Source organism: Adiantum capillus-veneris, chromosome 4, assembly GCF_014529385.1.
Source record: "Adiantum capillus-veneris isolate H3 chromosome 4, ASM1452938v2, whole genome shotgun sequence".
Classification (NCBI taxonomy): domain Eukaryota; kingdom Viridiplantae; phylum Streptophyta; class Polypodiopsida; order Polypodiales; family Pteridaceae; genus Adiantum; species Adiantum capillus-veneris.
In genome coordinates this window covers 45,849,443-45,866,863 of record NC_140934.1, presented here as the reverse complement: position 1 = coordinate 45,866,863, position 17,421 = coordinate 45,849,443, and the positions used below count along the sequence as shown (strand labels likewise).

Sequence of the window (17,421 nt, the reverse complement as noted above, 5' to 3'; positions counted from 1 at the left end):
ACATAACCAATTTTTGGTCTCACCTTTCGGATTGATCAATGCTCCCGCAACTTGCCAGAAGATAATCAATGACCTCTTTCGCCCATATCTGGGAAAGTGGGCTACAAAAATATTTATAGTCGGACACTCAAGGAGCATCTGCAACATCTCTTATGTATTTTACGATGAAAGAAGTTATATGTCAAACAATCCAAGTGCAAATATTCCCGCGCATAGTTGTATCTCCGGTCATGTCATCTCGGTTGATGGCATCTGCATTGATTCCGAAAAGGTAGGAATGGTCCTACAATGTCCTGTTTTACGAACCATACAACAAGTGATATCTTTCCTAGGTTTTATCCGATTTTTAGAAAATCCATCAAAGACTACGCCAAGATTGTTGAACCCTTTACACGTTTGGTAGAAGGAGTTAAAAGCAAAAAGCGTTGTGTAACGTGTTAGTCCAATCTATCACATGGACCGCTGAGCTCGATCAATGTTTTCAAACATTGAAGTAACTTGTTACATCTACAACAATAATGTATATAGTGGATATGAACAAACCCTTTGTGGTTGAAACGTATGCCAGTGATAATGCGATGGGTATTGTTCTCTATCAAGACAGCTATCTTGTAGCATTTGAAAGTTGCAAGCTCACAGACATGCAAACCCGTTACATCACATAGGAGAAGGAATTGTTGGCAATCATCCATGCATGAAAATTTAGCATCATTATCTCTATGGTGGTCGCATCACAGTATGGATTGACCACCCATCATTGAAATATCCTTGTGATAGGTCGCAAGGCAAGGAGGGCCGAGCTCATGCAAGAGTTCAACTTTGAGATACGCTACCGAACGGCGCTACCAATGTGGTGGTCATTCCCCTTAGTAGAATCTGCGAGGTGAATGTTCTTTCGTCACTAAAATCTCGATTAATTTCTCTCTCTCTCTCTCTCTCTCTCAAGGGGCATTCCTAGAGAGATTCTCACTTTGGTGAGATTTGGCAATGAGTCTAAGAGGGATTAGGTAGCCCGGAGAGCAATGGCAGTCCCGATGCCGATCGATTGGCTCTACGGAGAGAAAGGTAGCGGAAAAGTGTTCCATCCGTAGTGGATTACTTTTTAAGCAAGGCAAGGTGTGTGCTCATTGATGAGGATATCAACAAGAAGATTTTGTTCGAGTGTCATGATGCTCCAAGCGCGGGACACCCTGGCATACACCGTAATCTAACCTTGTTAAGCTAGTACTTCTATTGACCACACACGAAAGCCTTTGTTGCGAAGTATGTGCAACAAGTATGTCACGTAGACGCGCTCGGAAGCCCGGTTGACTTTCCTCACGGGTGAGAAAAAAACTTTCGGGGCTTCCATACCCGCCCGAGTGAGACGCATGGTTGACGTATGGAAAAACTATCGAACATACACAGTGTCTGCTCAATAAGGATGAACATCAACAACGTGCTAAACTACTACATCCTCTACAAATTCCTAATAAGAAATGAACTAGCATCTCTATGGATTTTGTAGTTGGATTGCCTCATAAAAATGGGAAGTTTTATTCCTATTCACATCATTGTAAAGAGCTACAGCTGTTGTGAAGCGCTTATACAAGTTGTATGATTTGCCCGAGAAGATTGTTGGTGACCTTGATCCTAAGTTCACTGGCAATTTCTTGGTAAGGGTTTTCCAATAACTAGAAAGTTGCTCGGTATGTCGTCCTCGGATCATCCACAAAAAAACTGGATAGACCGAACACACTAATTAAACCAGGGAGGATATGATACGTGTATGTCTCCAGCTATCAATCTGTTTGGAAACATTATCTTCCACAGATTGGGTTTGCTTATAACAGTACTAAGCACTCGGCTACAGGCTATAGCATGTTCATGCTTATGTACAGTTATGAGCCGTAACCACCAATCGCTATTGAAATCCAGGGGGTAAGATGCAATCAGTGGCCAATTTCTTGCATGGCATGCCGTGATCGCTAAGGAAAGCACAAAGATAACCCGAGATCGAGCCACCTTTTATGCTAAACAACATCAACAACCTCATAATCTCCAAGAGGGGATATGGATGTACCTTAAGGTACTGAAGGATTCTCAAACGATTCGTACTAGTCAATGCTCAAAATTATCTTGGCGATATTATGGACCACAGGTTGGAACAAGATGAACAAGTGATTCCACTAGGGGAAGTCCCGAGTTTGGAGGTAACCACTTAGGGTAAGAAGCCTTTCGAGATTGCTTGCCCCTTTGATGCAAGACCAATTTGGGTTCAAGTGTAAGCATTGACCTGAGTCAAGAGCTACTTGGGAACTAGTACGCTCTCTTTTGAAAAGCCGTTTTTGTCAAAGGTGGCAGCGCAAGATGCAACGAAGACAAGAACTGACCTGCAATCTGGCGGACACCTTGACTCGGATCTAGAACACCTGCAATGCCACATACATGAACAAGGCACCTGTGGAGAAGAGAGATCACTAAGCTAGAGAGATAAAGGACATCTGAGAGAGAGAGAGAGAGAGAGAGAGATCTTGGAAAGGCTCTCCATGTTGATAACAAGTTGCTCATACAAGTGACCAAGGGTGGTCTGGCATAGCACTAACATGCTGACTGGATAGACCCAAGTTACACACAATTGCGACTGCCACTGCCGATGCCATATGCTCCCGCACACGAGATCACTGGCATGGCCTCAACATGGGTATCACCTCTAACATGCTCTTAAGAACATAGATCTGGTGCACTTCCTCCTAGCTAGATCTAGGTGTGGATCTAGATCTCGGATGAGAAACTCTGCCATTGCAGGATCACAAGGCCTGTGTAAGGCCGCCCTCGGAGGAGAAAATCCCCAAGCAATGCTACTGCTGCCCATGAAGAACACTGGGGATGATCTGCTTGCCAGCCTGCACGATGCCCGCCATCATCTACAAACGTCGCCATGGCTGCCCACCAAAAACGCAGCGGCAAGGCAAAAACACTGGGGCTGCTGATCTCCTGAGCAAAACGCTAGGCTGTTGATCTCCTGCAAGAGCGCCAGGCTGATCTGCTGCAGGCCGCCCTGAGGCTCCCTAGGGAGGGCGCCCCCCCCCCCCCCCCCCCCCCCCCCCCCCCCTCCCTCTGGGCTGTACTGCATACTGAATAGATGACCCCCCCTGCTCCCTACATAGGGAAATAACAAACCTGCCCAACCTAGCCCTCAGCCCACACGACCTGCCAAAAAAGGGATAAATAGCAGAAAGGGTGCTACTGACTACTAGGGCCTTGGGAAGGAAGTGGACTACAAGGGGGGAAACTACCATAAGGCAAGAGGAGCCTAAGTGATCATGGAACCAAGCCAAAACCCTGAGCTAAACATGGTTAGAATGTCCCAACATGAGAAACCTGCCTCACAATGGCGGAGCAAAGCCACAAAACAGCCCTCACTCCCTAACACCTGTCCCTTGGAGAAACTGGGACAAACTAGAAAAATCCAAAGGGATGCCATAACCATAACAGCTTCCCCGGTTTCTAAGGATATTGTTGCGGACGGCAGTTAAAAATAAGGGGGAAGTGTTACGTCCCCAGACATCAGGATGGGCGCCTACAATATGTTTGGTGAGTGTAAACCGACCTTGCATGTGAGCGCACCCTTAATTGAAGGGAAGTTAAGAAAGGCAGTTAAGAAGTCCTATAAATAGGACTGAGGTCTCATTTATCAAACACCTTGTGTGATCACCACACTTGGAATCTAGACCCTTTGCAGCCCTACCCACACACCCGCTTGGTATGGGCTTGGTGGTATGGAACACCAGCCCTAGCGATAGAGGCTACCCCATTAGTTTGCAGGCTCCCAAGCTCGAGGGTGAGCACGTATTGGCTCTATGGCTGGGAGGTGAGTCTGGTGTTCACTCTCTATGCTTGTCTTTGTGTGAGTATGGCTTGTGTCATGTCATGTGTGCAGAATGGATCCAGCAAGGGACTTACACTGACCACCGGCAGTCTGCCAGTGCAGATCATTGTCTCCAAATGAGGCTTTGGCCTGGTGACCACCAACCACACTGGCCGGGTTCACGATACCTCCGGGCAGACCCCCCCTTGTCCATTGGTTGAACAGAACAGACAGCTACATACATATATAAATACACACAAGCACACACACATGCATACCCCTGCCCACACTCACGCTCTCATCAAAACACAACACATATAAACACACGTATACAATATGTATATACACATATCAACACACAAAAAACTCTTTTATGACAAAATAAACATACACAACAAATACCTGCATAAAATGCACACACACAGACGCAAAGCTTTTATTACAGATCATATCAACACACATGCACAAGGGAGCATAAATTTGCAAGCAGAAAAGATAAACAAACAAAAAGACATTAGACTTGTCTTTCCACCTTTTTATGTATCACTTGCATACAAACACAGTCGTCAAGAAAATGGACAACTCATCTACAAGCATTCACAAGAGGTTTATTTTCCGTAATCAAGAGGCATTTAACCACCAAAACTCCATAATAGAGAAGATTCTTCAAAAAAATAATTAATTAAGTGAATACCAAATTGCAGTGCCGGGGCCCGAACCGTAATCCAAAATTTTTTGCGGTTTGAATTCAGGCAAGCGGTTCGATATCTACAAGAGAGGTCAAAATGAATTCAAAATCTTGAATGTCTTACCAGCGACAAAAGTAAACAAACATAACGCTGAAACTGTAAAGATGATATGACTCATCAGTTTCTTACTTGAGTTAGTCAGTTCTCTATCCACCAATCTACTATGGATAAAAATGTGTATGTGTCTGTGTACAAACATAAACACTTCGCACATGCATGAATCCCTTTGTGCATGTGTATGGACACGTAATGGTTTATATCAATGAAAGGTTCTCAAAGTTCTGAGCGCCTGTGTATGCAAGAAGATCTGAATATGTATCTGCACATATAATGAGAGAGAAATAGAAATAAATATGTCTAATTGATGTCTGCAAAAAGGCATACTGGCTGGCCCCTAAGATAAGACAATATAAAACAGTGTCCATATCTGTGTGTGTGACAGCCTAAGCAAGAAATGGATATAATGTGTATACCATCTGCAGTAACTCTGTTGATCAGTGGCAACCCTCATGCATCCTAACCCTGGCATGCCATAGATGTATAAATATGCTCAGACAGATAGATATCTGAGCATGTATATACCTGGATGAGTCCAAGAAAAGACCAGATTCTCACACGTACATTAAAGTCGTTGAACGTGGTTCAGTTTCCCCTCAAATTCACTATTGAAAGTACATACCTGTATATGCCAAGGTACAATACTTTTGTCGTATATATGTTGAAACACTGTACCCACACACACACACACACAGAGCTATATATATACATAGATGAATCCAGGGTAAGCCGAGATTCACCCTTAAAGGAAAGTGCAAGGTATAGACTCATGGTAGTCACCAAGACAATATAACCATCAGCTCCATCATGCATATTATTCACTGCATACTACGACATCCCCACTAACGTCGCCAGGGTGGGTGTAGAACTAGGTACCGATATATACTGCCACACACACACACACATATATATACTAGCATACATCAATACAAAGATCTGTGTATGAGTTTCTGTCATGACTCTAGAGTTGCAGGGCAGAGACAGAGTTATTATATGTGCCCATGATAAAAAGGTAGGAGCATACGCACACACACAGAGCTATTATAAGTACATATGATTAAAAAGTAAGATGCATGTACAAATGTATGTATGTATATGCATATAACCCCAACAAAAGATTCCTGTTACCTCAGAGAGCACACGATACACAGCACTATACACTGCTGGCATACGGGCGGCAACATATGCACAAGTATCCCTCTGTCTATACTTGTTAAAGATGGGCCCTCCTCGAAACTGTAACTTTTTCTGCCACTTAAATGAGTCTCTAGCAAAGATATCATCTTCAGCTGACTTCTGTGAGTCTTCCAACCGCTGCAATGCCAGTTTTGTGTTCCGCATGGCTTCAGATAGTCGGGACACACCCTTCTTTAACTCATCGGTTGAATAATCTACACAAAATGTACGAATGAGTTCTGATTGGCAAGATTATATCATTAAAACCCAGTAGGACATGTATAGCTGAGATGAATCTATATATCAGACACACCACTTCGAGAAAATGCAGCCTATAAATTCATTGCAATCATACACAAAACCCCATAATCGTCAGCCAACCATATGCAAATTTCAACATACAATCAGTGTTCAACTCAGGTGTATAAAATTCAGAAAAAATATATTATTTTGTACATATTCCAAAACAATCGCATGCAAAGCTTAATATGTACGGTTGCTTTGAGTTGCGACCATAGCCCCAATAGTGCAATGCAAAGCGTCGGACTTAGCCATGATGAGGCCTAGCATTGAGGATTGTATTAATTGGCCTGGCACCCAAGGGTGGGTCAGGACGGTGTGAAGAATTTGGGGTGGCCTCTATAACACCTCCATATTCACATGATAGATGAGGATGAAAAAAGTAGCTCTTTCAAGAAGAAATGGGCCTGATCTCCACTAACAGATTTGCTCACTCTTGCACACACTTTGCCATAGCCCCAAATATGCTCAATTGCACTCAAGGAAGTAGAAATTCCACTATATTTTGGGAGAAAACCAAAGTATAATTTGAGGAAAACATCTGCAATTTTTTTAGCATAAAAACCACGAGCTTCTCACCCTTTCAACAGCCCTTAGCGCTCCAGAACTCCTAACATATATGCACATAGACTCCCCAAACCTCACTCAAGTCAAGCCTCATCCAAAACCACATAATCTTCGGTCAAAAAAGTCGAGAAAAGCCATAAAGAAACATGGGAAAACTTTGCCCATGGCCCCATTAACATGTAAAGAATATGCCTGCTACTCACAAACCTAGTCGCTAACATACGGGCACAAGAGAGCTTCACTTCATGCAACTTCCATCACCAAACAACATGAAGAGGGGTGAAAGTGTATAGGTCCACTAGAGTAACAGGGAGCACGAGGAACGGGAAGGGGGAAGGAACGAAGCCTCCCATTCCCAAAACGGATTCCCACACAAGACCCATACTCCAAATGCAAATGGGAACGGAATGGTGTTTTGTCCGCATGTGTCACAAGACGAGCACCACGTGCCAACAGAAAAGAGCAGACTGAACATTCAATAACAATAGGACTAAAAGAGAGAGAGCACGCGACACGGAGTGGCGGAATTCCACCCCAGAGAGTATTGGCCCCAAACCTTGGTGCCTCTCTCGGTATTTCTTTATATTACTTGAACTCGGTACAATGCAGGTACTCACGCTCTGCACCTTCACTCAAAAGAGTGCCAAAGAATGAGCCCTCTGCACATATTTGAAGGCCCTTGGCCTTGAAAAGCAGTTAAATGAAAAGCTTTTAAACTCAAAAGCATCTGCCCAAAAGCACATGCTGAAAATCAGCAAGCACAAATGTAGGAAATCCGTACACCTGTCATGTCGTCATGCAACGCAAAACGCGGAAAGTTGTACAATATGCCACGTCAGCAAAGTCAACGCAAATTGCGGAATTCCGTACTATCCATACAACTGCCACATCGTCAACTTTTATGCTATTTTCAAGAGCGTGTAGGTCCAACTTTATTTATTCTTTGCGTCACTTGGGCCCCATCAAACGGGGTCCCATAAGTTGGCGGAACTTCTCTTTAAAAATATGCCTCTCAGCAAGACTTAGCAACTTGGTAAAACTTCTTCTGCAGCTTCTAGGGTTAAAGCCCCTTGGTCAAGGATCTGCAAGTTGGCTTCGTTCTTCAATGGCTTGACACCTCAGCAATTTGTGACAGCAAGCCAAGCAAAACGGAAGGCAGAACGGGATCCCAAACGACGGCGCAACGAAGAGCAGAACAAAGAATGGTCGGAGTGGAATTTTTGAATTTTGAAAAAGTGACTGTTTTTTTTTTTTAATGATTGTTTGGACAACGCTATTTAAAAATTTTATTTTTTTTTGAGGGGGGAGGGGGGGGGGGGGGGATATCCTTACTTTTCTCTCCTATATAAATCTCTAGGCTCATCCTCTCCCTCAAGGCTCTCTCTCCCTCTTGCTTGGGCCTCAACGCTCAAGCTTGAAGCGCCATCTCTCCCTCTCCCTGCTCTCTCTCCCTCTTTCTCGAGCCTCAAGGCTCTCTCTCTCTCTCTCTCTCTCTCTCTCTCTCTCATCACTTATGGCGCAAGCTTCCACATCAAATGAACATGGGTCCTTGGGTGCTTAAAAGAAGAAGGTTGAAGCATCATGGTGGGACAAAGTGCATTCCTGGGTGTCGGAAAAGGCAGGCAGTGAACGTGCATGGAAGTGCAAACTATGCGGCTTAGAAAGGAAACGCGGCACAACCAAAGTCCGCACTCACCTCCTTGAGCCAGAGAGACAGCAAGTATTAATATGCAAGGAGACGAAGGAGAAGTTGTTAAAGATTTTTGAAGCCAAGGATGCCGCCATCAAGCCAACAAACTAGAGAAAGAAGCGGCCAAGTTGATACGCCCGCAACTGACTCCAACAACTTGGTTTTTTTCCTCTTTTACACTTTCTTCATCCGTTGGTCATGAAAGTAATACGAAAATGGCGGAGTTGGGGGAGACATCATTTCGATTAGCATTTGCAATGCCATACTACTCTCGTCTCCACTCCCAAACCTCACCAACGCACTCTACATGCCACTTGGGATCAAAAAAAAGGAGGATTTGGATGCAAGTGTTGCACGTTGCTTCTATCATGATCACATTCTCCTTATATAAGCTTGATAAGACTTAAGTTCATCTTCTCATTGCTCAATGATCAATCCTCTCATAAGTATTTTAGGATTTAGAAATGATGACCAGTTTAATTCTAAATTCTAATACCCATTTGTTACCTTTTATGTATAGGTCGGAGTACTTCAAGACTATGTGCAGGAGGATTGGAGAGTATGGGGCACCCTATGTGCCACCTCTTCGGAGACACTCCACAATACTCTACTCAATAGAGAGAAGACCATTGTGAACATAGCAACCCTTAGCATAAAGAGGCAACGGACGAAGTATGGAGTGACCCTCATTGCAGATGGATAGAGCCACACTAGGAGACGAGCCATTCATGGTGTTTTTGCCTATTCCAAAGGGAAGATGTATTTTGCTCAATCCCATAACGCTATGGAAATAGGAAAATCACCTGATGTCTGAGAGAGTGGGCCTCTGCCGTAGAGACCATTGGGTCGGAGCTTCTGAAAGGACTAGTCACCGATGGGAGGCATCAAACATGACAGCCAGAGCTATTTTAGTTGCATGTATCACCACATTACGATGTCTTTTGTATGGCACATTGTCTAAACGATCTCCTAAAGGATTTCAACAAACTAACATAGATAGAGCCTCTCATTGCATCTATGTCGAGAGTAGTTTCTTTTGTCAACAACCACAACGCCCTTCGAGCTGAGTTCTTGAAGCAGTCTGTGGGAAAAGTTCTTTTGAAGTATTGTGAGACACACTTTGCTTACAACTATCATGGTAAGCAGCTTTGTAGAGTGTCTGAAACCGGCCTGTACTTTCAAAAAGGGCGGTAGACTTTAGACTTAAACCTTATTTACTTTCACCCATTTAATTTGTCGCCCACTTTACCTGTACTTTCAAGACACAACAAAGGGGAGAGGGATACAGGCTGCTAGATTGCACCTATATAAGTAGACCGACACCAGATTGGCCCCTAACTTAGGCGCCCCTTTCGGTATTTCTTTATTGTTCAAAAGAGGGAATAAACGTTGTGGTTCCCTACAAGCTGCCCCGCACAAACTTGGCTGAATTTCAACTGTTTCGGCCCAATTTCGGCAACATAACTGTACTAGGACCCTTCACAGTCAGTATTCCCACGCACTGAGTGACTTTCCCGACGCATATGGGCACTTTGCAAGACCTGGCGAGAATCTGCAGCACGCTGAATTCTCTGTTTTCAGCCCCGAAAATGCGCCAGATCACCTGTACAACGGTCCCCTCGTGTCCCCGAACCTCCTGGGGGTATTAGGGACCGTTTAGGGCCAAAACCCTAAACCTGCAAAAATACACAGCAGGCTGTAATTTACTGTTTCGGGCTCCGTTTCGCGTGCCGGTCGCATCCGTAGCAAGTCCTCGAGCTCCCGCACCTGTAGGGCTACTTGCCCTTTGAATCGGATGAGATTTCGGGCGTGAAACCTCTCCGAATTCACCTGTACCTATGGGGGGACTAGCCACTAGCTACTCCAGTACCTGTGCAAGAGGCTCTTGCCTCGGCAATCGCGCATGAACCCACACAACTGTACATTGGTCAATTGAAAAGCCCACTAGTGGGGCATAACATACTGCCATAGGGGAGAGAGAGGGCGTGCAGGGCATCACTCTTGGCACCGCACTGTGCATAAGAGGGAAAGCAAGCACTCCATAGCTCTTAACCTGTGACAAAATCTGAAAATGAGGCTCTCCCTCCTTCAAATTCAGCGCCACTTCTTGTTGCATGAGGAAAGTGCACCAGAAGGTGCCACTTGGCACATTTACAAGCAATTTCCCGTTTCGGGGTTGCCGCCTAAAAATCTCCCAACCTGTTGCCCAGTTGACTTCATGGCAGAGTAAGAAAATGTTCTCCTTGTCATTCCGGAGGTAATGACGCAAACACATTTTCAGGTCCCAAAATAGCAGTTCCCTAAATTTTAGGAAATGCTGCCATTGTATCTTTCTAGGTCATCCGACCCTCTTTGTACACTGCGCCACATCCAGAACTGAAATGTAGCCTCTGTAGCAAAGGATTCCACTTTGGCTAGTCAACGACCCCACTTTGGCTAACCATAGTCTTTGTCCAACCTTAGTGCTCTCTTGCCCTCAGGCCTGGACTCCCTCTAGACAGTTCCACACTAGCTATGCAATGCAGGGCAGTTAGATTTCCCGAGGGGTGTTTCCAAAAAGTGAAAGTAAATAAATAATAGGAAAGAAATCAACAAAAAGGATAGATAGTAGTCACACGCTGGTGACATACCCCCCTCTTGAAATCTCAAACGTCCTCGTTTGCATCTATGTCGTTCATGCTCACCGTCAACACTGATGTATTCAACACCTGTCGACACATGTACGACACATACATGCTCATTGTCAACCCTGGTGTATTCAACACCTCGTCGACACATGTATTGCCTGCGTGTGAACCCTGTCCCAATGACATAGTGGTAGCTTCGCACTCTGCCATTGCTTTGAGTCACTAACTTTCCAACGACAAAATGGTAGCTACACATTTTGCCACTATCTTATAGTACACGTTGGATCGTGTAACACTTTCAAGCATACCCAAACTGATAGTTTAAGAATGCAGTTACACATGTACCCTTTAATAGAAGCAATTACTGTATCCTTGACAAACTGACAAGAAATACTCACTTCTATAGCACTAACCAAACTTTTGGACATTCCATAAGAGCAATTGCCAAACTGACAGTCTGTACAGCTCTAACATTCATGTAACAGGTATTTCACTTGAGCTCACTTTAAATACCATGTACATCATTTGTTTCAGAAGCCATTGTCACACTGACAATCCATGTAGCTTTGAAACTCAAGGGGTCAAGGTAGGTTGCAAATCGAAGGCTTCAAGGTAAAGTGATAAGACAGTTGGTGACTCTGCAAGTTCACCTTCTTCCATCCACTTAGCATCCATTGGTGGATAGTTTCTGAACTTTACCAAGTAACGCCTAGCAACCTTGCCTTTCACTTTCCTTTCTTTATGTGTCAAAATCAGTTCCGGGACCAAGATCTCGTCAAGTTCCTCGACTTCCGGCTGATCTTCAGCTGGCATATCCTCTGGCACATCACCCACATAGGGTCTGAGAAGACTCACATGAAACGCATTGTGAATCTTCCAACTGTCAGACAATTTCAGCCTATACGCAACATCACCGATTATGTCGCACACTTGAAAAGGCCCATAGTAACGCATGTTGAGCTTTGGAAACAATCTTTCCTTGCCCTTCATCTTCTTTAACCTTGCCTTTTCAAAGCGCAAAAGCACCCAATCACCAAGTGAATATACCACTTCACGACGGTGACTATCAGTTGCTTTCTTTTGCTTTGCCTGAGTCTTTTCTAAGGCCACTTTGACCTTCTTGTACATTTCATCCATGTCCTGAACATACTTATCTGCTTCAAATATCTTGTCCTTTGTATGCAGTATGGGAGGAACTTTCTTGCCACCTTCAACTATCTCAAAAGGTGCCTTGCCAGTTGATGAATGCACTGTATTATTGTATGCATACTCCACCAATGGCAAATACTGCTCCCACTTTCCTTTATGCTCTGACACATAGCACTTCAGCAGATCTAGGACAGTAGAATTTGCCTCTTCTGACTGCCCATCTGTTTGAGGATGAAATGACGAAGAGAATTTGAGCGTTGTGCCCATATTCTCAAACAAGCCTCTCCATAACAAACTTGTCATGCGTGGATCACGGTCGCTAACAATCGACTGTGGCATGCCATGATACTTGAAAATATTGCTCATAAACAAGCGTGCCATCTGATCTGGTTTTATCTTCTTCCTGACAGGAATAAAATGAGCCTGTTTGCTGAATCTGCAAATAATGGTCCAAATACCATCGTTTCTTGTCTGCGTTCTCGGAAGATCAAAGATAAAATCCATACCAATACTTTCCCATGGTTTATCTGGAATAAGTAGTGGTTGCAATAACCCTGGTGCCTTTTGCCTGTCAAACTTGACCTTCTGGCAAATTAGGCATTCTCGCATAAAGGCATCCACAACTCTTCTCAATATAGGCCAATAGAAGAATGTCTCAACCGCTTTAACTGTAGCATCGATACCACGATGCCCTGCATACGGTGGGACATGACTCTCTTCCATAACTTTGCGTCGCAATGGCTTTGTGACACACAATCTGCCATGCATCGTCATGAACCCATCTTTGAGAAGATAGTGTTCATGACGTTGTCCATGCATTAGCTGCTCGAAAACCCTTGCAAAATCTTCATCATTTTCATACTGTTCCCTCATATCATCAAGTGCATGATGATAAGGAATTGACACAGCTGAAATTTGTGGCTTCCTGGACAAGGCATCAGCCACAACGTTCTTCTTGCCCTCCACATGCACAATCTGAAAATGGAACATGGACAAGATATTTGCCCATCGCATATGCTTCTCAGATAACTTTGTCTGTGTCAAGAAGTATCGCAAGGTCTGATGGTCCGTTTGGACAACGAAATCTGCACCTAGCAGGTAGTGTTTCCAACTTAAGAGCGCATGAATCACAGCCAGTAACTCTTTCTCATAGGCCTGCATGGTCATTTCTGGCCCTTGCAAAATTCTGCTCTCATAGGCTACTACCCTGCCATCTTGCATTAGCACTGCACCAATGCTACTACCGCAAGCATCACACTGGACCACAAATGACTTCCTAAGATCTGGCAACACAATGACTGGATCTGAAGTCATCTTTTCCTTTAAGAGATTAAAAGCTGAAATCTCTTTCTGTGTCCATCTAAAGGTGACTGCCTTCTTTTGAAGAGCATGTAAAGGTGAAGCAATCTCAGCGAAATTTCGGATAAACCTTCTGTAATAGGAGCATAGTCCCAAGAAGTTTCGGACATCATGCACCGTCTTCAAATCTGGCCATCACTTGATCGCTTCAACTTTTGCAGGATCCATTCTGACACCATCCTTTGAGACAATGTGTCCGAGAAAATGAATCTCTTCCAGAAAAAATTCACTTTTCTTTGCATTGATGAGCAACCTATGACTGCGTAGCTCTTCGAACACAATGGCCAAGTGATGCCTATGCTCCTCTTCATTCTTTGAGTAGACTATCATGTCATCAAAGAATGTACCAACAAACTGCTAGTGTGGACGGAAAATTCTGTCCATCATCCTATTGAACGTAGCAGGAGCATTTGTGAGACCAAAGGGCATCACTAAAAATTCGTACAGGCCAAACGTCGTTCTAAAAGCAGTCTTGTGCACATCCTCTGATCTAATGCGGATTTGATGGTACCCACTCTTTAGATCTATCCTGCTAAACATAGTTGCTCCTTCTAATTTGTCCATAATATCATCAATTCTAGGTATAGGGAACCTATTCTTGATGGTATTCTTGTTCAGTGCACGGTAGTCGATGCACATACGCCATGAGCCATCCTTTTTCTGCACCAACAACACTGGAGAACAGAATGGAGATGAGCTGGGCTGAATCAGCCCCTTTTCTAACAGCTCCTGTACTTGGCCCATTATCTCTTTCTGTTGAGCCGCACTAACCCTGTACGGAGGCTTATTTGGTGGGCTACTGCCTGGCACCAAATCTATCGCATGGTCCTCGGGTCTCTCTGGCGGTAATTGAGACGGTAATGAATCGGAAAAACAATCACTATACTATTGTAAAAACATTGACCTTTCTTTATCTAGCACAGATAAATTTGATTCATCACAATCTGACACTTCACGTGCAGAAACCAAGTACGCAGAAAGATGCTTTTTCATTACAGAAGTAATAGCAGAAGCTGATACAGTGGGGATAGACTCCCCTTTAAGCTTTACATCCAGAATGTGAGTCTTTCCCCTGCTCTATACAATGATCTTTTTGTTGTAGGCATCCATGATTCCCTGTACACGAAACAACCAAGGAATACCTAACAACACATCACATCCGTCCAGTGGCATGATGTAAAATTCTTCAGCATCTACATAGGACTGGATATGTAGGCGCAACTTTCCAATGATGGGTGTCACAGCCTCTGTATGGCCAGGACATGCCAAACCTGCCTCTGTTGTATACCCCATCTCTTCAGGTCTGATTCCCAACTTCGAAGCCAATTCTGGGGAAATGAAGTTGGCTTTGGCACCTGGATCACAGAAGATAAGCATTGTTTGATCCCTGACCTTTCCCCATGCTCTGCAAAGTTCAGAATCAACTGGCCTTTTCTTTGTAGGACAATTATAAGCAATGTGGCCAGGCTGCTCACAAATGAAGCATTTGTTCTCTGACCTCGGGACCTTCTTTTGCTCTTCCGACTTGCGAGGAAAACGTCTTTTCCATTTCTTCGTTGGTCCCTTTTCTGATTCAGCCGTAGCTTTGTCTTTCCCTGCATTGGCTGGCTCTTGAGTGACTTTCGGAGCCTCCTTGGGAACATACTTCTTTGCTGAATTTTTCTTGGCTGATCCTTCCTTGACGCCAGTATTGAATTCACAATCTTCTCCCTTGAGCAAACCGTTGCCAGTGTTTGCTACCTCGATGAGCTGCGTCAAAGTAGTGACTTTGGTCTTCGTGCAGTATTTTCTCAATCCTTTGGGTAGGCCACAACAGTATTTTTCAATCTGTTCTGTCAATGGCACAAACCTATAGGAAGTTACTTGAAGTAGAGCTTTCCAAAACTTCCGATTGTAATCATCCAGATTCTTGCAAGTGGCAACATTAAGCTGGTGCCATTCTGTCATGACATCTGCTATAAATCATCAGATAACCATGCTGCTACAAAAATCTGCTTGAAATAAATCCATGTGGACGGAGCTTGCCCTTGCAGCAATAAAATTGTCCACCATTGTCCCGCATTCCCTGTCAAGAAAGTGGCTGCCTTGCGGACCTTTGAAGCCTCTGTAAAGTTTCCCCCTACATACGCCTTGTCAAACTGCTGGAGGAATGAGAGAGCCTTCTTCCTGTCATCAAACCCTGTAAAGGTCGTGAAAGTCACACCTTTGCCACCTTCTTTGTATGGAATTGGCCTCTCCAGCGGCGTTAAATTGTCATATGGAAGTGACTGAAACATGGGAACATTGTTAGGGTTCATTTGTGTTCCCTGACCGCAATTAAGTTGACCTGGAAATGCCATATTTGGCTGCTGTTTTGTAATTCCAGCCATACCAAAATTTGCCTGTGGCATCCCAAATTGGCCCTGAGTGCTCTGAAACCCTGGTAGCATGCCCGTGACACCATACATGGGGTTAGGCATCATCGTTTGAGCACCCCCAAACACTGTTCCTGACGTGTAAAACTGATTTCCAGGTGCATGACCAGCCATGCTCTGGAATACCGATCCACCTCCAAAATAGCCAGGGTGTACTGAAGGTGGTGGGAAGACCTGTTGCATAGCCTGTAGGTTGCTTCCCTGCCCATTAGAACCAGCTTTAGGCTGCTGAAAAGTGGCTGGCTGAACTGGTACAGCTTGAAAGACTGGCATCTCAGCCACCTGTTCTTGCACCTTAGGCACAGGTTGTGGAGACTGCATGTTCTCCGTCAAGTGTACAGGTGTTTCCATTGACTGTGCAGTATGAATCACCTGTGCTCGAGCCTTAACAGGCTTTTGAATATGATCCAGTGACCCCACTTGCTGAGACGGAACAGGAGGTTGCAGAAAAGCTAAAAACCTCGGGTTCTACATTACTTGTGTGAACATAGCCACAGCAGTAGCCAGCTGGGTCCTAAATATATCATCATCCGTCTGTGGTGGTCTTGAGGACTCACCCACTTCATGTGTCTGTTGACCCTGTGAAGAGGAAACCTCTTCAGTCACATCATCTGGTCTGTCAGCCATAATTGCAATTCCCTGTGTCTGGTCTATGATCCCCTGTGTCTTCAAGCCCAACTTGACCAAGGCTCACTTCTATGGGAAAAAGTGATTTAATCCCGGCGATGGAACCATGAAACCGGCCTGTACTTTCAAAAAGGGCGGTAGACTTTAGACTTAAACCTTATTTGCTTTCACCCATTTAATTTGTCGCCCACTTTACCTGTACTTTCAAGACACAACAAAGGGGAGAGGGATACAGGCTGCTAGATTGCACCTGTATAAGTAGATCGACACCAGATTGGCCCCTAACTTAGGCGCCCCTTTCGGTATTTCTTTATTGTTCAAAAGAGGGAATAAACGTTGTGGTTCCCTACAAGCTGCCCCGCACAAACTTGGCTGAATTTCAACTGTTTCGGCCCGATTTCGGTAGCATAACTGTACTAGGACCCTTCACAATCAGTATTCCCACGCATTGACTGACTGTCCCGACGCATACGGGCACTTTGCAAGACCTGGCGAGAATCTGCAGCACGCTGAATTCTCTGTTTTCAGCCCCGAAAATGCGCCAGATCACTTGTAAAGCGGTCCCCTCGCGTCCCCAAAACTTTCAACTAGTTGTAACTTTCTTGTTTGAGCTCCGAACGGCGATCCGAAAAGATCGGCATGCTCCACAACTTGAGCTTTACATGTATATCCACTTATCCCAATTTTGGCCACCTGTCTGTACCTGCTCTGCCCGTTGGGACCTGCGAAGCCTTTCATCTTCGGACTGGCATATCTTTCACACCGAAGCCCCGTTTGACGACTGGATGAGCTTCTAGAGCATCTTGAACACCACATTTCGGGGCACATTCCACGCATCTCAAACACTTTGATCTGC

The 17,421-nt window shown here is 44.5% G+C and overlaps 1 protein-coding gene across 2 annotated transcripts in view; it reads right to left on the bottom strand.

Moving 5' to 3' along the window:
* LOC147459083 (copper ion binding / methyltransferase) overlaps positions 1–17,421 on the bottom strand; it is a 57,683-nt gene that overhangs the window by 20,240 nt on the left and 20,022 nt on the right. For both annotated transcript variants that reach the window (XM_086510426.1, XM_086510427.1), the window contains exons 2-3: positions 5,785–6,047; positions 4,545–4,618 (exon numbers count right to left, since the gene is read on the bottom strand). In XM_086510426.1, the coding sequence (XP_086366552.1) occupies positions 4,545–4,618; positions 5,785–6,047 (337 nt within the window). The remainder of the gene's footprint in view (positions 1–4,544; positions 4,619–5,784; positions 6,048–17,421) is intronic.